At 55.3% G+C, this 25,635-nt stretch overlaps 1 protein-coding gene across 1 annotated transcript in view; it reads right to left on the bottom strand.

Annotated features, from left to right (window-relative positions):
• LOC144948933 (fibronectin type III domain-containing protein 3B-like) overlaps positions 1 to 25,635 on the bottom strand; it is a 165,621-nt gene that overhangs the window by 96,153 nt on the left and 43,833 nt on the right. Inside the window, 1 exon segment of the mRNA XM_078878680.1 lies at positions 16,843 to 16,918. Coding sequence (XP_078734806.1) covers positions 16,843 to 16,918 — 76 coding nt within the window.

Genomic DNA, 25,635 nt, shown 5'->3' with positions numbered 1-25,635 from the left:
TTCCTCCGAACAAAGGAATTTTCTGATCGAAAAACGAAACCATGCGGCTCAGCAACTTCGCGGGCGGGCGCGCACAGTAAAAATAACAATGCGGAGAGGTCGCGTTGTCGCCGTGAGGGTGCAACCCCCCCCCCACCTGCCCCCCCTCGAATCTCTTTCCCCGCCCCCCCTCACAAAATCCCATCGTGCTCTCGCCTGGTGGCGCTGGATGGCGGTGGACGACAAAGGTTCACCAAACGACGCAAAATAAAAGCCTTGGGGGCATTGGACGAAACGTAAATCGGGAGGTAGGTGACGAAGGCCCCCGGTGGAACACGTTAGCGGTGGTGGCCGGGGATCCCGCCGAGGTCGGCGCAGTTTGGACGGATGACTTTTGCCCACGCGCCCAGCCCCGACAACTCCCCACCTCTGCGAAAAGTGGGCAGGACCCTACTGAAAAAGATTCTGGAGACTCGGCGAGGGCTTTTCTCACGGCGGAAAACAAACGGAGGGGGAAAGGTGAATCGCTTAAGACAAACCTGCCCAGTCACCACCTTGTTAATAAACGGGTAACAGCGGCCACCGCGTGAGAGAACAGGTTCCCGTTGTCTTCACAAAAGGGAGAGGCGAAAATGTGAAGGGAGGAATATTAACAAATCGGCACAGGGGAAACAAACAAAAAAAACTTGCCAAGCGAGTCGTGGGGGCCCACACCCCGCGAGTGGCGAACGGCGCCGAGAGTGAGCGAACGCTCACCCGCACTCTCGCCCCCTCTCGCCCGCCCGCCCGCCACACTCTCATGCTCCCATCCACTCTCTCCCTCGCACTCGCTCAGAGGGTTTTGTACAATATTGTTTTTGGCATCGACAGGGCCCGGTCAATTAGAGAGAGAGCTCTTGCCATCCAGTAAAACCATTAATTGTTGTTTTGCAAACTTGGCTGGCTGACGAGACCCAGACGGGTGAAACCCATCCAGAGTTTGCCTCCTTCAAGAAACGTTGCAAGCGAGCAAAAACGCCTGGAAGGCCAACACGCTGATGTCCAAAAACATATTGTACGTACATTGTGCACGAAATGGAAGATGTATTCAATGACTAATTAACTACAGTAACCAATTAATCTCCCGACAGGGGACTGGTGTCAGTACCTCGTGGTGGAGGGCCCTGATGCATCAGTACAGCCCTTTTCTAATCCACTGGTGGATGAGGGTCACGGTGGTTATTCAAATCGCATGTCACGCCGACTTGGTGGAAGGCGGGAGCGTAAAAGTACAGCACAGCAACGGATTGGTTTCCTCTTCGACTGCCCCCCAACTGTGTCCGCAGCAGCCGACGACGACCCGTTGCCGCGTGGGGGGCACCCCCCTTCCGAGCACCTCGACCAGTCTCGTCGCTTGCTTGGCTTGCGCGAGGGATCTGCGTGGCGCGAGGTTCCGCACGGCCGAACCACCCCGGGGCCTCCGGCGAGTTCCGCGGGATGGGACCGGTGGCAGCGGCCCTTAACGCGATGCCCGCTACACAACAACGTTCATCAGCCGGGTTTTTACGGTAAACGATGCGCTGGAGACGCCCGTTTTCTGGAAAAGGGGGGCGGGGGGGGCAGAGTGGCGGGTTGGTTGGCGGGGCGGAGAGAGATTTATCGGATATTTTTTTTTCTCTCTCAATGCTTTTCAGCGCACGACAGCTGTTTCCGTGCCTCTTTCATGAAACAATGCGGCGCATGAAGAGCATCTGACGTTTTGAGATAACGTGTTCCGTGCCAGGGCCGTTTGTGTAACGCTCACCACCCCCACAGCACACGCATGGGCACGCACGCTCGCTCGCTTGCGCCCTAGCGCGGCTTACGAGCCTGGCATTCTCTCTAGGCTCCTCCAGCCGCAAAGACGAAGGGGAATTGGGAGGGCCGCATTGGGCAGGGCTAAATGGGAAGAACGACTGCAAAATTAACGTATCTTCACCACCATCATCGCCGCCGCCGCCGCCACCACCATCAGCCATGATCAGTCCACTACTGGATGAGAAGCCTTCTCACGTCATCGCCACCCCAGAATGGTCGCGTGATGCCATGGCCCACCGGGTTTCTTGCACACGAGCCGATTGCGTCGCTCCGCCACCGCGGTGGTCATCGTTCTCCCCAGCGCGTCCCCTGCCTCTCTTGGCTGCCCCCCCCGGCCCCCCACGTGAGGCCTGCACCAGGCCCGCTCGCGTTACTCATTAACCATCGACGCGCCTCTCACCGCTGTTTGTTTTCTGATGAAAGGTGTCACGCTTCCCGTTGCTCAATGCAATGCCAAAAGGCTGCACTTCTCCACCCTTATTTGCGCCCTTTTCACTCAGGGAGCAATAGTGCCGAGCCAAACGGACAAATGCGCTCTGTGCAGTGGTGGGGCAATGGTGGTCACAGCGTGCTGCACTCGATCCCGGTGACCTGAGTTTGATTCCCAAGGAGTGGCGAGTGTCATCTGAAGCGCTCCCGCCAGTTGACGCAGCGCATCAACATCGGCGCCGGGGAGACGAAGGAGGGTGGACATCCTAGAGGTGTACATTTAGGGGAACAGAGTGAGATGAGAGGTAGGAGAGTGCATGGAGATGAGTGGGCAGATGTAGGAGAGTGTGTGGAGGGGAGTAGAGTGAGATGAGAGGCAGGAGAGTGCGTAGAGAGGAGTGGAGTGAGATGAGAGGGGAGAGTTAAGTGACGGCGAGTCCATAGAGTCCAGAAGTCGTTGAGCAGACTTGCAATATTATGGGAGACTTGCCGCATCAGTCTACGAGGCTAAATGGGGATCTTTGTCTTTGCCCCCGTGTCTGTGTGTGTGTCTGTGTGTGTGTCTGTGTGTGTGTGTGTGCATGTGTGTGTGCCTGTGTGTCTGTGTGTGTGTGTGCACGTGTGTGGCCAGGAGAAGAAGGGAGTTCAATATTGGATAAAAAAAATCCCGGCGAGCACCTGGTCGCCATCCATTACAACAAGCGGGCCGCTATGCTCATCGGTAGTGGGGCAGCCACCGCCGAAGGGGGGGGGGGCGGCAGTAACGCATGGGAGGGACGGAGGAGTCTGAGAAGTTGCCGTGTGAAATGTCGCACGCCGGCCGCACTCTCTCTCATGTGTGTGCGCACGGGGCCGCTCGCAGGCACGCGTTACAATTCTCTTTCCTGCACCACATTCCAGTCGGCAATGGGGGTCGGCTGGCTTCACTCCAGCGATTAACGCCCCCCCCACCCCGTCGAGCACTTCACTCTCTCTCTCAAACTACCTCCCCCCCATCCTCCTCCTCCTCGCTCTCCTCGCTCTCCCCCACCACCCTCTCCCTCTCTGGGGCCACATCAACAGAAATTACCGTCGCCTCCCCATGCCTCAATGCGGAACGCGCACGATGGAAAGTGCGTAGTGAGCCTCCCAAGTTGGCTGTGCGTGCTTCGGGGCAGTTGGGAGTCGGGGAGCGGTCGCGTAGCGGTTAGCGCGCTACGGACCCCCGGCCACCCGAGTTCGATTCCCGCTAGCTGCCAACACCGGTGACGATTATCAGAACCGGTTCTGGGCCTCCCCCACGTCGACTCGGCCTCAAATGAGTCACCCGGTGCGGTGTGGAAACATCGCCGCTCGGGCGACAAAGGCGGCCGGGCGTGGCGCTGGCCACCCACCGCCTTCATCGGGTGCTCGCGATCAGCACTTGCCCCAAAAAGTCTGTTAAGACTATACCGGGGATCTTTTGTCTTTGTTTACAAAGCCACGGAGGACCTTCAGACGGGGGGGGGGGAGCTCTCTTAGCTGAAACTTTCTTTCCATTCAGCAGTGGAAACATTTCAGCAAAGTTGATTACCAAACGTTAGTTTGATTTATGAAGGCTACAGGGGGGGGTGGGGGTTCCTTTGTCTACGATGCTGACGGCGAAACTTGGACAGATGCCGCGTCTTATTTTTTTTCATTCCATGTAGTTTTTTTCCCCTCCCCTCCCCCTCCGAGCGGGGTTTTCCCCGCCACCACCTACTGGATTCATTTGCCAACGACCAGAGCGACATCGTCCAGCCGACTCGCAGACGATGGCCCAGGGAGACGGCAGTGAGTGGAGAGAGAGAGAGGGAGGGCCAAGAGGAAGATGCCACCTCTGCACGAGCGATGGCCCCCCAATGTCGGTTCAAGTTGCTGCTTTCGACAATTTGGTGGCAAAATTCTTCCGCTCCCGACTCCGGCGCGTGTTGGGGGTCCGCGCCCTGCGTGCGTTGCGTCGGCGTGGCGTGCCGTCCACGACGTGTCGCTCCACGTGCCGGGAGCTTCGTCTCCAACGACGACGACGACGACAACCCGAACGAAACCGGAACTCGGTCGATGGTTGTCGGCAAATCAGCCGGACTGCCGCCCTGGAGCTCCCTCGTCGTCAGCTTAAGCGGGGCCACTTGATCCCCGGATCGCACAAATTGACCGTCGGGCCGTGTCGCGACACGTTGCAGGCAGCAGTGCGGCGACGTGCATTGTTGTAGCGACACTCGCCGTTTTGTATCGCGACACGTGCAAACCGTGCTCTCGTTGACACCAACATCTGCAACTGTACAACGTCCAGTGCCGTCATCGTCGCAGGACGCCCGCGAGATAATAGGAGCATGGCAGCTCACCGGGGGCCCCATCACGCCGAACTAAACAACATCTGTATATTCCACGGTCCCACGTTTACGCTTCTCGCCAGCACCAAGACGCAAGCACGCAGCTCGGTGCACCGATAGAGCCGAGCGCGGGGAGTGTGCGTGGGGTGCGGGGGGTGTGGGGGGCGCGGGGGGTGCGGGGGGCGCGGGGGGTGCGGGGGGTAAGGGGAGAATCGGTGGTGGACCTCTCTGGGTGCTTTTTTTTTTACACAATTGTCTTTCGCGTCGCCACTCTCTCCGAACGAAAAACGCCCGGCACATGTACTCGCGGGTAAGAAATAATAAATACGCTGCCATATTTTTCCTTGAGCGACGCACAAAACCGCCCGCCCAGGGCCAAATATTTTATCTGTAGCCCCAAAACGAAAAAGAAGTGCTTTACGCTTTTTTGTCAGGCGCCCTATTTCACAAGAGCATGAAAAGTGGGAGACGTTAAGTGCTCATTCTCAACAGTTACCATATTCTCTGGATAAATAAGATGCTCACGGAAAGTACGACGCGCACCAAGCGTGTACGAACCGGTGTCAACGGTTTTCAATACTGCTCGTGAAAAGCGTACGCACGAGGGTTTTCAACAAAGTAATCCAACTCTGGTCACATACAACCTCCCAAGGGGGAGGGGGGGTGGGAACAGTGGCATCGCAATCTGGAGAATGCGGTGGTCGGCGTAGACGGACGACTTAGATGCGTGCCAAACTTCAGCTCCCTGACTCTTGTGGGGCCTAATTAGAACTTAAATCGCTCCGATTCACTCGTGAAACGACCGCCTGAACGATAACGAGAGCGACGCTCGCGACAACGGGAGGCGCGCCGGGTGGCGAAAACGTGGGGAGCAAAGTTGGTGCGTTTCCCTGTCGTCTCAATCATCCACCTGGGGTCTTTCCCGTGACCTCTTGCAACAGCAAGCCGTCGGCAAGCTCACTTGGCATCGGAGCGCACCTAGCCTGGCACAAAAGCGCCGCGGCGACGTCACCGCCACTTGGTGGCGAACGGCGGCTGCTGTTGTTGTTGTTGTTGGGCTGTACGAGATGGGAATTTTAAATATATCGCCGCTGCATTGAATAAAGCCGCTGCCTCTTCACAGACCCTCCGCCGGAGCAGGTCAGGATGCCCCGACTCGCTTGCCCACGCAATTCCAGCATCAATGTATTTCATAGATTGTCTTGATATTATATTTCAAACATGTTTTTTGCACTTTCATCCATTCGCCTCTGCAAAAAGAGAAAGGAAAGGAAAAATAACGGGGGCCAGCTTAGGAGCGAGGGTATGTGGTTGGGCACGATCTGCACAGCTTGACACGTGCAGCTCTGGGGTGTGGGGGTGCGAGGAGGAGAGGGGGAGATTGGTGGGGGTAGGAGACGAAGGGGGGGGCGGTCGTGGAGATGATCTAGAGAATGAGCGACAGGATCACCGCTGCGGAAGATTTCTCGGCCGTGGTTTCCTGTCGTGCCGCGCGTCGTTGGGCAAAGATGTCCGACGTTTCGCTCCCACGTGCCGCCCAGTTCCTTCCAGAAACCGCGTTCGGTTCCCATCTGAGTTTCCGGAGAGGCTCACGGCACGCGCGGGGCGGGCCGAGCGAGTGAAAGACCCGCGTCGATGACAAAAAACCACGGAACGCCGGAAAACAAACGGCAGCCGAGACGTCATCCTACTAGCTTCACTTCTCGCTACGAGCAAGCGGACGTCACCGAGACCGACCCACGAGATGCTCGCGCACACACACACACGTGCACACGCATGTGCACACACGCGAGCCAGTGCCACGTGTTGCGCCGCAAGGCGTGGAGCGATCTGCCGGTGTGAACAAGAGTCCCAAGGCCGGTCACCCTGCCCTCGGTCTTACGGCGAATTGAGCCCGAGCCAGCTCAAGGCCCTGTAGTTATTGTGACGGCATACAATGTATGTATAACTTCATACAATGTACATTGTATGAAGTTAAACATACATACGTTGTATGTTTAACTTCATACATATGAAGTTAAACATACATACATTGTATGTATATTGAACTTCATACAATGTATGTATATTGAACTTCATACATTGTATGTATATTGAACTTCATACAATGTATGTATGTTGAACTTCACGGACACAAAACAAAATGAAACAAAGCAACAGCGTGCGCAAAGAAGCGTGCGAGACATTCCCCTGGGAGTGCGAAGGCCTGGCACTCGGGAGCTCAGCGGACGGCCGCTTCGCGTGACCATCATCCAGCAGCGGATTTATCACGGCTGATGGCGGTATAAACGACGAAGTATAACGATGGCATCACGCGAGCAATTGAGAGCCGGAGGCGACTCCGCGGTTTGGTCGCTAGCGTCAAACCGTGTGCCCCCCCCTACCCCCCCACAAAGCCTACCCACTCCGCCACAGACGATCGCTCAACTCATCCGACGCCCCCCACGGCAGAGCCGCCGGGGGGTGGGGGGTGGAGGGGGGGGAACAATAATTTTAATTTGTCGAGCGGCACACGGCCTAGACCGGAGACAATAGCCACCCTGCTGAGGCCAAAGCTAAGGAGTGGGGGGGGGGGTGGAGGGAAAACGCCTCTGACCTTCACGAGAATCTAAGTGGCACCAAGCCCGAGGGTCACGGAGGATGTCTTCGGTACCGCTGCGGCGGACCTTTGAAGTTGCCGGGGTTAATGGTGAAATAAATAAGCCTGTCAAGGGGGTCGCGCGGTTGCGGTGCGATGTTGCCGGGCGACTGTGCTCATCCATGCCATCCTCTGGCAAGGGGGGGGGGGTGCTTTGCTATTCCGTCACGGCGTGACGATGCTGCGATGTTGTGCCGATGGTGCTGCACTCCCTGCCGTTTCACTGGGACCGCTAATGCAGCAGCATTCCGGATGCTACAGCGGCCGTCGTAAACGAGACGGCCCTCGGCGCTCTCACAGCGCTCAGCCGGGCCCCCTAATCCAGTCCAGCACTTGCGCCAGGATTGTCCGCACCGCCTTCACGGTTCCCCCTGGGCCGGGCCTTGCCTCTCGGATCGCTCCGCTCCCCACCACCACCACTCTCCTCGACCTCCCCCAGTGGCGGGAAGTAACAGCCTGGCGACAACAGCAACATTCCTCCCCCATACCCCCCCTCCCCCACCCCCCCGTTGCCCGCCCCCCTCCCCCACCCTGCTACACTACGGGTCTCCTCGCCCCCTCCGACACTGCTGTGACTGCGAACGGAGGGACACCGAATACCGGCACCGTCTCTCGTCTCTCTCGCCCCGTGGGGCACCCCATCACCACCACCCCCCCACCCAGTTGTCGGTGCACCTGCGACAGCTCCATGCGTGGTGGTGTTGGGGGTTGTGGTGGTGGTGGTGGGGGTTGTGGTGGTGGTGGTGGGGGTTGTGGTGGTGGTGGTATTTACCGTCTTTGTGCCATGTTTAGACAACGGCCACTTAAATATTTACTCGCTCGGGGACGTCGCGGTGCTGGGACGCGACGCGATCACCCCCCCCCGCCCCCCGCCCCGCCCCCTTTTAAAGAGTTCCTGGGGGGGCCACACGCGAGAGGCCCCCACGAGTTGGATTCTAACGAGCCCACCCCCCCTCCAATTTCGTATGCTGGGTGGCCTCAAGTCAGGATGAATCGGAGTTATTTAGTAAAAAAAAATTAATGAACGTTCAAACCGACTTCCAGTTCACGTTAACGGCAAGCATGAATTCTCTTTTGAAATGAACTGAGGACTTTTTTTCTTCAAGATCTAAAGGTGGCTGTAATATTTGAACATTCAGCAATTCATGTTTCGTTCTTGGTCGGAGTTTTGTAAATGACAGATTTGAGGCGGTCCCAAAGGAAGCAGAAACATAGGTACGAGTAAAGATAACACATCAAATATTCACTTCCCCAATAAAACACGTGAAATCTTTTAAGAGAAGTGTTAAATATAAATCCAATAACCCCGTGTGTCCTGGACTTTTGGGGCCACCCTGTACAATCCGCACGCGGCAACGATCTCAGCCGTGGCTGGGAATCGAACCCAGGTGACAGGAGGCAGAGGGGGGGTCATGGCTCAGTGCGTTAACCACTGTGCAAACGCAGCCCACATCTGCGCCTGAAATAATAAAATACCTTCAGTGGCACCACGACCGTGACAAAATGTGCAATCCTTTGCAGGTTCAGTTGTCGTCCCCGGGGGGAGGAGGGCGGGAGGGCAGGGAGGAGGGAGAAAGGACCACACAGGAATCTCGACCCGGATAAAAAGATGTTGAATTAACAAGGCCAGGGTTGAGTGGGGCATTGCTTGGGAACAACGGGTGCCGTCGATGTTGAGTCCGTCTGCTAGGCAGCCTGGAGATGGGGTGGGGGGGGCAATGGATTTTCGCATCTATCTGTGCGGAGCTTTTGAGCGTCACGCCCTCGCATAATCCGTGTCGGGGATTTTTCCAGGTTCCCTGGTTTCCCTCCCACAAGAAGACAAACTCTCTTTGTCGGAATTCGCCAAACATTCCGATGTAGCAGGACTCGTGAGGTCACCAAAAGTAATATACATTCTACTTATTACAATGTCGTAGCACACGCGTTGTCTTCTTAATTGTTATTAATTTCAGTTATTTACCAATCTACTTTTGGAATAATGCCTCTCACCCAAGCAGTATCGGCCATGATGATGATTTGACCATACTTCACCACGCTGGCGAGTGGATAGCTAAACAAATCCATCGCACGAGCCGGACGGCTCTGCAAATCCCAGCAGCGACGTGGAAACTCGGCGGCAACGTCCATCAAGCTCCATCGCGTGTTGAAGATCCGTAGCACCACCGTGCACAATAACCGCACTGGGTCGGGGCGGTTTAATCGGGTCGGGGTGGACACGTGGGGCTGTACCAGATATATATACGCAAACATTGTATTTATAATATTTCACGAGCGTCTGTTTGATAATTGGTTTTTTACCCTTCTATCTGGCAACAAAACTGACACCTTTTTTTTACAAGGAGTCATGTTTGCATAGACCACAATACCTGCAGTCATAATGCAAACAAAAAACATAACTCTGATAATGTATGCATTGTCCTTGAAGTCGATTGGTCCACACCCGAGACAGCTTTCCTTAGAGCCTAGTCTCACATGGGTTGGACCAGATCACGCCAAAAGGCGCACGGCGTCTGTTTGTTCGCGTCCGGAGAAATGCTGGCTCGCTACACAGTTTTGGTACCGAATGCGCCGGCCTGTCTACCCGCTGCCCGCAGACGGACACCGTCCCCCTGCCTTTCAGTATTCCGCCAGAGCCACAGCCGGGCTGCTTTGTATGCAGCGAGAAAACCTCGCACGCCAGCGGCGTCGCTTTTCCCCCCGTGGGTTTTTGTCGTCTCGCGAAGCCGCGCTGCTGCCGCTTCTGCTGCAGCCACCGCAAGACGGGGAAGATCGCGCCCGGTTGATGCATCGCACGGCCAGACACCTCGGGACTCTTCTCTCACCCCCCCCCCGCCTCTCTTGCACCCCCCTACCAACCCCCACCCCAGCCACCCAATTCCATCAGACGACAGAAAGACCCAGGAGATACAGGAGGACACAAAGAGCGGCTTGTCGCAGCCCCGGTCGAGCTAGCGCCACGTGCACGCAGCAGCAGCAATTTTTTGTAAATTACCCGCCGTCCATTGTGTGCGAAGATCAGAAACATAGCGCCGGAAAGATTCGTGAAGAAGAGAAAGGAAGCAAGGCCTCATCGGCCTGCTTTCCCGATGCGATGCGCGATTAAGATTTGTTTCGTCTCGACAGACGCGGCGATCGACTCGCACCCAGTTCTGCGAGAGCGCCCTGACAAATCAAGTTGATTTTGTGCAACCAGGTGAGAACCCCGGGAGACTGGGATATTGAGCCTTGTTTGCAAAGAGCGTCCCGGGTTGCAAAAAAAAGGGGCAAAAGCAACAACAGCGAAGCCAAAACGTAGAAATGTTTTGAGCGGTACCCCCATCTGAGGTGGGCACCGCTCTAAGCCCTCTTCCTCGTCTCGCAATCCCTCAGGATCGGTCTCATCAGGCCAAGGACCTCGGAGTGTAAAATCGGTGTGTCTCTGGGGGTCATCGCGAGTGTCGGCTTCTCTGCCCGGAAACGCGGCGACGGGTGCCCACGCGGATTCGGAAGCTGCCCCCCTTTTCCAATTGCACGCACCTCCTCGCATTCCTTCGTGGCGCTTCGTTTCCCAACGTATCGCCCGGGCAACCGAACGAACAAACGAAACGTGGGTGGGTGGTGGTGGGGGGGGACAGGGGAATGGGAATTATAAATAAATAAAACTATTAATGTCCTTGCTTGCTGCAGGCGAGCAGGGGTGAAAAGTGCCTTGCCGGATCGCTGCGGTTAATGCCACGCATTCCTGCAAGGCGCCTCCTCCTCCTCCCCCCCCTCCCTGTTCTCCCTCCACACCTCCTGCCCCTCCCCCCGCCCCCCCCAGCCTCCTCTCCCACCGCCTGCCCTAGACCGCCTTATCGCCCATTTCTCCCGTCACTCTCCTAGCTTGTCAATCCACTGCTGGATGAAGGGCTACGCATATCTTGTTGGTCGTTTGACCGCTCTTCGCTTGTTCCTCGCGTTGGTCAGTACGGCCTTGGCGAAGGCGGCGGTGGCGGCGAGGAAGATCCAAGACCGACCGGTTCCATTCATCACTCGCCACCAATTTTAGTCGTGACCGGGAATCGAAATTCAGGTGGCCAAATTCGCTCACCGTTGCACCACCGCCACTCTTTTATATACGAACAGGAAATAAGTAAAAGAGCCAGTCGCCACCGATTTTTTTTGTTGGATGATGTTGGGTAATACCTAGGCTGTTTTAAATAAAATTCGGGGGGGGAGGGGGATGGAGGGAGCTGGGGTGGGGGGAGTTTAACTTCCCTCGCCGGCACTCGGTTGCAGATTCCGGCCACTGCAGCCGCCGCGGCCGCGAGATTTTACGAGATTTCCAGCGCGGGCCGCCCCCTACGGGACCCCGTGGGGTGGACCGCGGCGCCAGGTCGGCACACACAACCCCGCCAACGTGAGGCACGGGCCGAGTAGGCCCTCTTGGTTTATGTCGGGGCAGAGCAGGCAGACTAATGAGGCAAAAGGACGGGGGGGGGGGGGGGAATGGCGGTAGCGCCAAGCGCCCTGGGGGGAAAAATAAATAAAAAAACCCACAGCGCACTTTTGTAAATCTGCTGCATGGGTGATGGGGCCTCTAAATGCCGTTGACCATACTTCGCCCACGATGGCCTACCGTGCGGGTTGGCGGGACCGGTTGAGAGATCACTGGTGTAGGCCATGGTCATGTTCGCAGCAGAGGATGCCAACCCGCCACGCCACCACTCACACATTCTGCCCCTCGAAAAATGTGGCATTGTTATTATCATTGTTGTTGTCGTCATCATCATTGACGAGTGGTTCATAACGATAAACGTTTTTCATCAATTAAATCCGATTGTTCAGTTCGAGATACGCTTCCTCCAGCCACTAGAGGCCACTACAGTCACAGTGGCATTCCGAGAGATACGATTCTGAAATCGAGATTCCAGAATTGTGAGAATTCGCAACAATTTACCCTCCTCTCCTTCGTGTGAATGTGAATTGAGCAGCAACGAAAAGGCCTCTCGCGCTGGAGTGGATAGCAGGGGGCTACTGTCCCTGAAGCTGGTGGCACGGGTTCACAGATGCCTGGCAAATCATGGATTCACGAAGAGGAGGGAGGAGGAGGAGGGATCTTTACACCCGTAGTAAATATAAACACTCGTGGGACGTGTTGCATTTTCACTCCGTCTGACGAACAAGTTCAGGAATAGAAAACAAGCGAGTGGATCCTGGATTTGGGAGGTGATAAGACGTTACTTGTGGGGGGTGGAAGGGGGGGGGAAGGGCATGGAGTGGGGGGGGTGTCTGGTTTCACGGCGGATTTACAACGACTCCGGGCGAAGGCCAAAAGGGGCTCGCTAAAGCCACCGCCAACCCTCACACGCGCTCACAGAGGCGGAGGTCTCCCCGTGTGGCCTGTTCGACGCTGTTAGGGCAAGAGCGCTGAGCAAGCGCCCGCGACGAGCGGGCAGCAGTTGAGACGCGCACCGCTCCCGGCCGCCTTTGTCTCCCCCAGTGCTGATGTTGGACACACCGCGCCCCAGGTATTCGTTCGAAGAGAATGACAAATACTGAGCCAAGAATGTCTGTTTGTGTGTAACGCGCGTGACGTCACTCCACGTGCCGCACCCCCCCCCCCTCCCCATCATGAATATTCATGAGCGGGTGGATTTTTACACTCGCGCAGCAGAAGGTCGAGCGGAAAGAAATGTTTTTTTTCGCAAATTCGCTTTAAGTTTCACGTTTCTTTATTGAAAGTGAATCCAATAAATAATTCTACGCAGCAACAACGCGGATTTGGTGTCCCCTGTATAGCCACTCATAAACTGTTTGGGCAAATGCTGTTATAGCGAGTATCTATAAAGGCCTGCACAGCTTACGTGGTGGTTGCGTGGCCAGCACCACACCCGGCCTCCTTTGTCTCCCCAGTGGCGATGTTTACACACCGCACCAGGTACCCATCTGAGGCCGAGTCGACCTAGGGGAGGCCCAGGACGCGCTCAGATATTCATCACAGATATTGGCCAGGAGCGGGCATCGAACTCGGCTCGCCGGGTTCGTAGCGCAGCGCGCTGTCCCGCTACGCCACCGTTCCCCACGCACGCACGTGAACGCACACGCGCACACGCACACACGCGCGCACCCTCACATGCACGCCATCCCTTGCGGGCAGCGCGGGTTTGGCCAGGCCACATGTTACACGTTTGTTTTTAATGCCCTCCGGCTGGAGAGAGCCAGCATCTGCCCTGGGCGACCGTGCCACATCCACGATCATTACCGGCCCCTTTGAGATAGAGCGGTGGGGAATTCAAGCCAAGTCCGAGGGGTGCTCCATCCTCCAAAGTCAAGGGGTGTGTGTGAGGGTGGGTGGTGGGTTGGGGGAGGGAGGGCATCGCGGTTGGCACGTCGCCCTAAGTTTGTTTCTGAGCCTACAGCCAACATCAGTGCAGCATGATGGGGCAAAGTATACCACATAGAGCGGGCCTATTCATTGTGGTAAATAAGCCACATATAATTCATCATTTGATATGGTTTCAGATTGCTCATTCGTAGCCAATGTCAGTTTTTATTGTGATTATGGGATTCCAGTGGCGTGGCAGTGGTTGGCGCACTGCGCTTGAACCCGGTGAGCCGAGTTTGATTCCCACTCACGGTTAACATCAGTGACGAGCAACATCTGAGTTGCTCGCAACTCCCCTACTCAGCAACTTCGCACAGACCAGTACGGTGAAGTATAGTCAACCCTCCCCCCCACCACCCCCATGACCAGCACGGCATAGGGGTGGAGGGTGGAAGGCAGTGGATTGACAAATGGGGCCATACATGATTATTACATGATTATTACATGATTATTACATGATTATTACATGATTATTACATGATTATTACATGATTATTACATGATTATGCGAGTAATGCATTTCAAAGTGACGCAGGATCTGTCAATACTCAGGATACAGTTCGGGAACACGTGTGCACACGTGTTCCTTACTCACACGCGCGTGCGTTACATTACTCACGTGCGTGCGCTACCTGTACGCTGCCGATTCAACGTGCTAATTTACAAGTACCATTGCCTGAAAAATCGAACCACAATGTGATCGACACTGCGGCGTCATTGACAGCACGACAGTTTTCTTCCCCGTGTTATTGACGAAACTTGCGATGACTTTATTCTAACGACAGTCCGCGTGATGCGCTATAAATCACACCGCCTAAACCCCCCCTCCTCCACCCCACGGAGCTACCCCAAGACAAAAAGCATCCGAAGTTCCTGAACAAATGCACCATGTCCCTCTCCTTTCTGAGATCATGATCCAAACAAGTTGAGCAAATGTGACCGATAATTATAGGTGAGGTCCATAGTCCTCGTCGTTGTTGTTAAAATATATCTTATATTCCATTTTATGTATATTACGAATGTATTGTACATCTTCGATTTACGTATATTTAATCGAGCGGGATCAGGCAGGACGTATCGCTTGGGATGCTGACGACGACGACGACGAGGGGCAATGTTAAATAACAATGAGGACCTCCGCCGAGGAGACGGAGCGATGAAATCGGCTCACGTGCGGTGCCAGGCGGATTATTACATGGCAGCATCATGAGAAATGTTGGGGACTTTGGGAGGTGTTTATCCAACAGCAGTGGATCAACGATGGCTGACAATGATGATAATTTTTTATTAATTTTTATCTCCTCCGGTCTCTTTCACTCCTAATTTCTCCTGTCAGGGAGGGGATGCAAGCCAGGCATTCATTTCTTGCCAAATATTTTCCAGGGGTTAGACTGGAATAGGCGGTGGGTGGCCCACAGTCGCCAGAGTGAGCCGTAGACTGGACGTTGGTTGCAAAACATTTTCCGGGACAGATCCGGGTGGAACGAATCCCTGGGTGCAACACGGCACCGAATGATTAACGTATAATCTTCTTGGTTCTTTCGGTAAAGTCACGTAGAAGGGAAATAATCAATATAAAACATAATAAAATAATTTTCACGAAGTTTCGGCCACAACGCAAGCTGTCTCCCCGACAGACCTGTTCTTCACCTGAGGACGGCTGCTTGCGTTGTGGCCGAAACGTCGTGAGAATGATTTTATTATGTATTATTTTTATTATTTTATTATTTCCCTTCTAGGTGACTTTACCGAAAGAACCAAGAAGATGAATCCCTGCAGTCACGAAAGCTTTAAATCGAAAGATTAACGTATCGATTCGGATGTGAATCGGGCTCACGGACAGCGCGCGTTTCGGAATCGCGCGCAGAGGAATCCCCATTGCGTATGAATGGATGCCATTCGCGACGACTAAATCGAGCTTGCTTACACCTGCACCTTGCTTACACCTGCAGCTCACTCTTCCTGGCGCCTCTTCACTCTCACATTGTGCACTGCTCTATCTCTCTCTCACTGCCGCCGTGCGTCTCTCGTTCACGACCGTCGAAAGAAGTTCGGCATCCATACAACCACCTCGTTTGTTGTGCAATAATCCCTTGGGAACTCTGGTGTACTCGATCTTTGACGTTATGGCGTTTGGGTTTTTGTGTTGCCGCTGGTGCTGCTGCTGCGCTCCCGCACACCGCCGATCCCCGCGTGTGCAGTGGCTGGGTGGTGGGCTGGCTAAACGGGACCATCCATCCGTGTAACAAATCAAAATAAACTTAAATTACGCACGTCGTCGCAGAGTTTCCCCCAGTTACCCCTGCATCATCTGCAGGCCATCATCTTAACCCCGCACCCCCCTCTCCCCCGCCAGCGGGTGCGGGGAGCGTTCCAGCCCAACCCCTCCCCCCCGAGGATTTTTTTCTTCACAATGTCTGGGACCCACTCGCAAGTGTCTCAAGTTGCTGGAGGCGCTCGCAAGCTCACGCGCCAGCGCACACACACACACAGACACACACGTGCACACACACACACAAAGCCAAAGACCCCCCCGTATAGCCTGAACAGATTGTTGGGGAAAGTGCTGTTAGCGAGCACCTATGAAGGCCGGCACGGCACACGAGGGGGTAGGTGGCCAGGAACCACGCCTGGCCGCCTTTGTCTCCCTAGTAGCGATGTTTACGCACTACACCAGGTACTGATTTTAGGCTGTTTAATGTTGCTTCATGTAGACGTTCTCTTTTTCACAAGCGTTTTAAAAGACCCCTTTATCCACCGATAACACCGCCGCGAGTCGCGGGCCACGGAAGCCTCGGCTTGGCAAAGGTCATCCAATGACACGCGTCAGAGTGGCCATAGTGTGGGGCGAGGGGGAGAGCTGCGCAGTTCGGTTGATTGGATCGACCGAAGCGTGACGCTCGTGTTTTCGATCCCAATTACGGCCATGCCAACATCGCAACCTCCCGCCCAGCGCGACGCAGCCGACAACGACGACGCTGGTGGTGTCGCCAAGTCCAGCCCCTCACCTGCCGTCCAGCGGCGCACACGAGAGAACAGAGCCGAGGCTGATTTTTTGCACGCGCAAACTAAATTTGCGTCATCCGTTGCGTCGAGCCGTTCCCAGCAATCGTCGATACAGCAGTAAAATCGACTAAACGATCGGACATCCCTGGCTCTGTCAGCCCACGGGGAAGCGAAGCCTGCGCGGAGCCCGGCGGGAAAGGTCAGGCAGAACGACGCCAAGAGCTCAGGGAGGGCACGGAAACGCACGAGGGTTCGGGAGCCCGAGGGTTACGTACCGGGGATGCATTGCACCGTCCCGTCCTCCGCCTGGATGGTGAAGGTTTCTCCGGGGTTCACTTGCACCAGGATGACCTGCGGCGGGGGGGAACGGCAAAGGGAACAACGGCGTGTGAGCAGCGCGGCGAGCGATCGCAGACCCGCGGCGTCCATCTTTTTGTTACGGCGACAGGCAAAGGTGCAGCGCTGAAGTCGCTGGCTCGCGTCACTGCCGCCAGAAGGGCCTCTGGACGGTGCTTTTGGCCTACTCTTCCACGCTGGTAAAAAGGTCGGAGTTACCCACACTGTACCCCACCACACGTGACTGCCAATCGGCTCCCCGTTTTAGCAGCCGTGTACACTGCCGGGGTGGACAGAGCTGGGCAAGGATTCACAAGAAATTTGCACCAACGTTTAAACCGGGGGAAGATCGCAAAATGGCGCCGCAGCATCCCCCACGACCTCCTCCCCTCTTTGTCCACGTCGGCGATTACGATGCGCGAGTCATCATCGCAGGCAGCTGCGTACTGCTTGAGAACTCTCTTTTTCGAGTGTGCCGGCTGGCTGGCCAGCCAGCCTTTCGCTTTCTTGCGCGGCAGTGCGCCAAATGGCCCGTGCGCTTCGCATGAACTCAGGCTCGGCTCTAATGAGCCGCCCACCCCCAAAGACACGAGCCGGCTCCGAGCATCCGCGCGAGCCATTCGCCCGGATTTCCACAGAGCTGGGACGAGCCACACCTGGGAAACGCTTCGTGCATCTCACAGGACTGCCACAAAGGCAACAAATTACCGCCGCATCCGCGAATGCCACCCCCGAGCGACCCGACGGTTTACGCCCGGCGTACTTCAAGACGAAACCAAACGACTTCCTCGAGTCACTTTGTAAGTTGCATAGAAAATTCTCTGCTGACGTCCGATGTTGTTGTTGTGACCGTTAACTTGTTGCACGGGCCAACCTCCTGGAGGCTGCCGTTCAATTTTTCTGAACGTGTTTTTGCCAGTGGCATTATATTTCTCAATATTTACCGGAGCGGACCATCCATCCCTCGTAATCCCCGTGCAAGCTGCAACCACTGCTGCCATGGTGGGCAGGCCGCCCTTGAAAACAACAGCCCCCCCCCCTTTGAGCTCCACGGGCCTCGCCTGTCTCAACTAAGTCTCGAGTCTTTGGAAGCAACCGAGCGGATCAAGCCAGAGCTGCGCCGTCTGTTCGAGGTAGTGCCAGGGCAGTGCCGAGACCGAGCCGACGGCCCCGAGTGCGTGCGTGTGCGTGCGTGTCTTTGCGTGCGTGCGCACAAGAGTGTAGCGGTAAAAGTGCACGGCGCTGTGAACCCGGCAATTCCCACGTTCGATTCCCGCTCACGGCCAACACCAGTGACGATTATACGAAGCGGTCCCCTAGGTCGACCACGCCTCAAATGAGCACCTGGTGCGATGTGTAAACATCGCCAAGGGGGAGATAAAGGCGGCCGGGCGTGGTGCTGGCCACACCATCTTCTCCCGCGTGCATTGCTGGCCCTTTTAGGCGCTCGCTAACACAGCACTTGCCCCAATAGTCCGTTGAGGCTATACAGGGAGTCTGTGTCTGTATGCTCGCCGTCAGATGATGTGGCCGTGTAAAGGCAGCGCGCGGTCAGCGTAACGCAGCAAGAGACGAACAAACATTAAGCTACTACGAGGTTTTAAAACTATTACCAAATATATTGATAAAAACATAGAATTTTTCACGATTTTGTTCAAGTGTATTACCAGCTTGCCACGTACATGTTTGTTAATATTTGATTTGTGTCGTCTGCTGGCCATGACCAATCTGGTGAAGTATGGCCAAAACACTTCCAAGGTTTTCATCAAGCAAGAGAGTGCCAAAGGTCCGTAAATTTGCAACATCAATTATGATTATGTAATCAAGGATGTACTCGCGCCCGCCACAGGAACGTGAAATTTCCATCACTGGTTCAGCAGGGCTGTGAAAACTAAAAAAATGCGATATCACCAATGCCCCAATACTCATTTGTACAGAAACAAAACGCTTTGGGACTTTGCAAAAAAAAACACGCATATACTCTAATCGTAATCAATCATGATCTATCCACTGCTGAATGAAAGCTCCCCCCCACGGGCCTCCCCCCCCCACCCCGCCACTCCCCCACGGCCGTGCCAAGCCAAGGCCGGCCGGCATCTCTCGCAGGCCCCTCGGCGCGCGTGCGGCGGCGGGCGTCTCGAATAATAGGGAACGGGCGGGAGCGCTCGAATGACTTCAGCGCGGGGGCAAGCCGGCAGCGAAACACGACTCGTGGACAAAGAACAGGCGGTGTTTGTTCAAGTCCGGAGAGCCTTGACAATGCTGCGGGTTCACGACAGAGCCCTCTCGCAAACGTTTGGCTACCGGAGCGGCGCAGGAAATTTCGCGACAGAGGCAAATGCCACCGGGTCCGATCGCCCCGGCCAAATCACACAAACACTGTGGGCTGCTGCTGCTACGCCCGGGCCTGGCCAGAGAACCGGGGGGGGAGGGGGGGCTTTGCACAGGAAGGCGGTGTGTGTGTGTCTGGAAGAGCAGCATGTGTGGTAGAGCAGTGTGTGGTGTGTGTGGAGTACGCATGTGTGTGTGTGATGTGAGCGGTATGAGCGGTGTGTGTGTGTGGTGAGTGTAGTAGAGTGTTGTGTGTGGAGTATGCGTGTGTATGGCGAATATGTGTGTGGTAGAGCGGTGTGTGTGTGGCGAGTGTGGTAGAGCGGTGTGAGTGTGTGGCGAGTGTGGTAGAGCGGTGTGTGTGTGTGTGCGCAGTTCGGCACAACGCACATGGGCCGTGTGCGTTGGCACGGAGGTCCCCGGGTAAATGTCGACTGTCTGCCGTGAAAAATGGAGGAACCCCCCTCCTCTGCCCCCATGAAGAATCACAGCGGTGGCGGTAGTAGTAGTAGTAACAGAAGAAGTCGTGACAGTCTCAAGTGTTTGGTGACCTACGCACCGGGCACCGTCGTCAACCGGCGACATCAAGCAGTATCCGACGGGCTCACCACCACGTCCGGCTACGCAGTGCGTTTGGCGGGTCTGTGCGTGTCCGAGTACGCGGGTCTCCACGTGAGTACATTGGTCTCCGTGCACGTGGGTCGCCATGCGAGCCCGTGGGTCTCTGTGTCAGTATGTTGGTCTCTACGCGAGGCTCATGGGTCCTCAATGCGAGTCAGCTGGTGCCGGTCACTTGTGGCAGCTACCGGACGTGCCTGCTCACCGAGGAGTGGACTGCTCGCTCGACTCGCGCACCCATCGCTCACACAACCCATCACTCTGTTGACACTGACCCTTTGACCCCTTTGACTCGTGTGACTTGGGCTTGCCCCCGTTGCCGACCCGAGGCTCCTCCTCTGCAGTTAAGTGGCACAGACTTTTTTTTTTGCTTTCGAGCATGACCATCCGCAAGTTCCTCCTAATTCATGTGACAGGCCGGTCGATTTCCTTGGCCACAATGCATTTTCTTCGACGTGTGTACAACACACGCACGCACGGCACACCTCGATTGCATGGCCACGTGGAGTTTGGCGGTCCGGATAAAAAGCTGGGAGCTTTTGCACATCTGTGCGTGACGTTAAATCCACGTGGGGCGAGCGTACTTGAGACGTGGGGTGCAATCGGCCGCAGGTTGTGCAAAAACAAAGCGCACTTCAATGTTCGCGATACAGTTGGTTGCTTGCCTGGAGGCTCTAAGTGCATTACATTACATTAATATTTTCAACTTCAGCTGTGGCTGCAGCAACAACAGCGATGATCACGGATAGTGGGCGGGGGCAGTGAGGTGGGCGGGGTCAGTGAGGTGGGCGGGGTCAGGGAGGTGGGCGGGGTCAGGGAGGTGGGCGGGGTCAGGGAGGTGGGCGGGGGCAGTGAGGGGGGCGGGGGCAGTACGCACGATGCCCCACCCCTAAGGAGCTCTTCCCAAGGCCCCAATGGGAACCGCCCGTTGTACAGGTGAACTGCGCGTACAGGTGAACTGCGCGTACAGGTGAACTGCGCGTACAGGTGAACTGCGCGTACAGGTGAACTGCGCGTACAGGTGAACTGCGCGTACAGGTGAACTGCGCGTACAGGTGAACTGCCCGTACAGGTGAACTGCCCGTACAGGTGAATGGCGGCATGGACGCAGAGAAAACAAAACACAACCGAATATTCTTTGCACCTGGATATTGTTTCTAGGTCTAACGTCACCGCTAATATTTAATCGCGCGCTGTTTATAATAACTCTGGGATTCTGGTGTATATATTTTTTTTACCAATGCCACACGTGATTGATTTTCTCACCAAAATTTGTAAATGTGGAAAGGCGCGGGACAGGTGGGGAAGGAAAAACAACAGAGGTGACTTAGTGGCCGTGCGCTGTGATCTATCAACTCTGCCTTCCTGACTTCCATTCCTGGCCATGGCTAACGTGAGCGACGTCTGGGTGCCCCCCTCCCCCCGCCCCATCTTCACCAACATGCACTGACCAGAGTGGTGAAGTATGGTCAAACAACTGCTTCGACTGAAATGGCGTGGGGGAGGGCTCTTATCCAGCCGTGCATTGACACAAGGGCCTATTCATTATTTATTATCTTATATAACACAAAGCACAGGCTTTCAGCTTCCCGTGTTACAGTGCGCCGTCTATTTTGAACCGTCTCATTAGATGCGGAAGCCTTTGCACGCTTCAGGAAGCCAAACTTTACACCGTGATTGTTTGTATTTGTACTAAGGCTCAGAATATAATAATGAATGTTTCACCATCCTCCATGTTTGGTGGCCCCGTGATGATAAATACCAGGCTGTGTCAATCCACTGCCAGAACGAGCCCCTTCACCACACTGCGTCAACCATACTTCCCCTGCACTGGTCAGTGTGGCCTGGTGAAGGGGAAGTGGACATCGATCGCCACCGATGTTAGCCGCGACCGCCAATCGAACTCGCATCCCCAGCCTCGCAGTTCGGCGCGCTAACCGCTGCGCCGCCGCTCCACCCGGTGACTTGGATGGCGCGTTGAAAAAAACCTATTCCCCCGTACAGCTCACGCAGGAGAAGCATCCTTTTTGAAGTGGGGGGCCGGGGAGCGGTGACTTCGGCACGAGGGCTCAAGCCCTGCGGATCGTCTGGAACCTTCCTCGAGCCTCTCACGGGGGGGGGGGGGGGGAAGCCCGCGCGAGGTCGAGCGACGCGACACCACTCGCTCGACTTGAGCTCTGGCCCCACGATCCGACCCCGGGGATCCTACAGCGATGGAAACATTCCTTTGGGGTGACATCGCGAACCAACAGCCTCTGCCCGTTTTTTGTTGTTGTTGTTTCTCTTTCAGCAGAGACGGCGGGGGGGGGGCGGAGGGCACCCCCTTACCCCTGCTCAGTGTCGACGGAAGGACAACATCTGCCTCGCCGCCGCCGCCACCGCGCGCTGCGTGGCGACGGAGTTTGGAAGTGCGTGGGACGGAGGTGGCGGGAGACGTTCGTCTCAAAAAGGCCGCGTGTCTCTTGCGTCGAGCGAGCTCAGCCGAGAGCGGTGGACGCCCGACACGGCCGCATTTTTGTCTCGGTGATAGAGAGAAGCTCAGAGACTGAACACCCCGGAAAGAAGAACGGATAAAATATCAGAGGTCGTGCGCGCCAGTGTTTCTTCGCATGAACAAACGCCGCCCGATATTTTTCAGGCGTGAAAAGCGTTCCTGCATTAAACCACCGTGAGCAGTGGTTCCTGAAGCCATGCACTGTGGTCCTGTTGTCTGAAATTTCTGTTGCGGCGGTGCGATTCTTGTAATTTACAGATTTGTTTGCTGCCTGACAACATTGGCTTGTTAAGCCAAAGGGCTAATGGACCAACACGCAATTATTTACATTTAGGGGACACAGCCAAATCGTGCTTATATATATTTATATTTTAGTTGCCGAGCACAGGCCCCAAGGCCCAAAATGTCAAGCCACGGGTGACAAACGGCACCGTCAAAATTGTACCAACTAAGAAATTTCTTGAATTGAGCGAGGGTTGTTATCGTTGTCGGAGCGAGGGGGGGGGCAGGGACGATGGGTAGGAGGAGGAGGGAATCCCACAGTGTGGCAGGGCAGCAGTGCCACCCACCTTTGTGAGTGGCACGCAAAGCGATTTCCTACCGCCCCCCCACGGAATCTGAGAAAGAAAAGATTTCAATTCGTCGGGTATCGCGCGTACAGCTCCGCTGCGACAACCCCATCTGACGACGGCCGCCGCGCCGGGAGGCTTCCCCCCGCAGGTCGCTCGCTGCTGCCGAGCGAGCGCCGTCCCCCGTTACCATCGACCGGCTTCGTGTAGCCGCCGGTGGCAATTGGAACGCGTGACGACGAACCCTGGCCTGCGGCCTCTCTCCCTCCTGCTCCTCCGGGTCGGCTCGGCCAACATCTTTAACCGCGGCGTATCTCGCTCTCTCGCTCTGTCCCGGACCAGTCCCGAGTTCATTTGCGCAACTAGATGAGAATAAAAAATGGCTTCCCCTCTGCAGGGCAGCCACGATTCAATTGGTCGCTGCTCAGGACCGCGATTCTATTCCGTGGAGAGTGACTTGACTCGACTGACCTTGGGCCTCGGACTTAATGACGACCTGGCGTGGTGTGTGTGGACATCAGCACTTTGGAGACAAAGGCGGCCTGGCGTGGAGTTGGCTACCCCCCACCTCGTGTGCCGTGTTTGGCCTTCATAAGTGCTCTCTTACAAGCACTTTCCCCCTAACTGTTGAAGGCTATACAGGGGGAGAATCTTGACTTAAAGCTTTCGTGACTGCAGGAATCCATACTCTTTGGGTCTTTCGGTAAAATCACGTAGATAGAAAAATAATTAAAAAAAATCACGACGTTTCGATCGCAACACAAGCAATCGTCTTCAGGTGAGAATCCTTGTCTGTGTGCGAGTTCAAACGAAAAAGAGCACCTGGAAATTCCAGCCTTAAATCGGTGCTTGCTAAGAGTATGCATCCAAATAAAAAACCCGGGATGCATCCCGATTTAATTATTTATCCAAAGCGATGAAGTCTTGAGCCTGGCGAGTGCTTGAATGGAACGGGGTGAGACCACCATGAACACTCAGGTTGCCCACAGGGCTGTGTGGCTACTTTGTTGGTGGCGAGTTTTTACTTCCTCGTCTGGTATGCAGGAGGTCATGGGTTCGATCCCAACCCTAACGCCTGTATATTTGGAGTTTGCATGTCTCTCTCTGTGGTTGCGTGGATGTTTCTCCGGGTTCTCCAGTTTTTCTCTCCACGTTTAGAATCAACATCGCACATTTAGAGTGTCTGTCTATTGGTATATACACTTCCACACGAAGAGCCACTATAATTTGTGATAGCCAAGTCCATTATGAAATAGAGGTACGTAGCTCAGTGGACTTTACCTGGTAAAATGTAAATATTTTTTTATATTCTTGGTTCTTTCGGTAAAGTCACGTAGAAGGGAAATAATAAAATTATATAAATATAAAACAATAAAAATTCTCACGACGTTTCGACGGCAACACAAGCAATCATCAGGTGTGAAATCCACAGCAAAATTTTCTTGCTGTGGATTTCACACCTGATGATGATTGCTTGTGTTGCCGTCGAAACGTCGTGAGAATTTGTATTGTTTAATTTTATATTATTTTATTATTTCCCTTCTACGTAACTTTACCGAAAGAACCAAGAACATGAATCCCTGCAGTCACGAAAGCTTTAAATAAACATTTTTTATAGTTTTAAATAGTTGGACAGCCGTGAGCAGTACTTACATGCCGACATGCATTCATCAACCGGCACAGACACGGGGAGGTGAAGTATGGTCAAAACACCCACGCAATGCGCGCGGAGGGGAGACTCAACACATTCGTCAACAACGCCATGTGTGGCCTCGGAAGGAAATGTGTACACGATAGGCGACGTTTCGGGCAACGGCCCTCCTTCATAGCGCTCAAATAGCGGGGGGAGGGAGACAGAGTAGAAGAACACGAGTTGGCAGATTGAACTCTGGGGGGGCCTGACGAGTATTCACTTTTCCCGAGATGTTTTCTGACGATCCCGTTTTTAAATCGGCACACGAATACTGCAGTTACCTCACCGTAGCTATTGGGTAACGGGCAAAGCAACAGTCTGTGTCGGCTACACAGGAGGGGATGGGAGAGGGGGGGGGGGTGGCTATTTGTCTCTGCGTGTTTTCGCCCGGACAAATTCTTGCCTCTCCCTCAGCACGTCTCCATTACTCCGGGCTAGCCGGTTGCTCACGCTAATTACTTTCCCATAACCCCCTACCTGCCCTCGTCCTGGCACGAGCGCACCCCCCCACCCCACTCTCCACACCCCAGTGCTCACAAGACACCATTGTGTTACGCCTGATCGTCCGCTCCGACCGACGCACAGATGGGGGGGGGGGGCGGTCGGAGAAGCCCAGCGCAGAGGGAGGAGAGAAGAGCGGCACACACGCACCTCCCGCAAGGCCCAGCAAGCCCAGCATACCGACACCCCAAATCCATCCACCTACACCATCCCCCCCCCCACACACACCCGATCCCACCCACCCCACCTACCCACATCCACCCACCCCATCCCCCACAGCCACCCACCCCATCCCACCTACCCACACCATCCCATAACCACCCACATGCACCCCCCATCTCATCCAAACTCCCTCACCACCCCACCCAATTCCAACCACCCTAGTCCCCCCATTTAACCCCATGGCACCCCCACCCCATCCAACCCCATACCCCCCCCCACCCATTCCAAAACCACTCACCCCATCCCACTCACCCACACATACAATCCCACCCACTAATCCACGCCATCCCTCCCACCCACCCAC

This window comes from Lampetra fluviatilis, chromosome 51 (genome assembly GCF_964198595.1).
Source record: "Lampetra fluviatilis chromosome 51, kcLamFluv1.1, whole genome shotgun sequence".
In the NCBI taxonomy this organism is placed as follows: Eukaryota; Metazoa; Chordata; class Hyperoartia; order Petromyzontiformes; family Petromyzontidae; genus Lampetra; species Lampetra fluviatilis.
The sequence above is the reverse complement of the archived record's forward strand: the minus strand, read 5'-3'. Positions and strand labels throughout refer to the sequence as shown.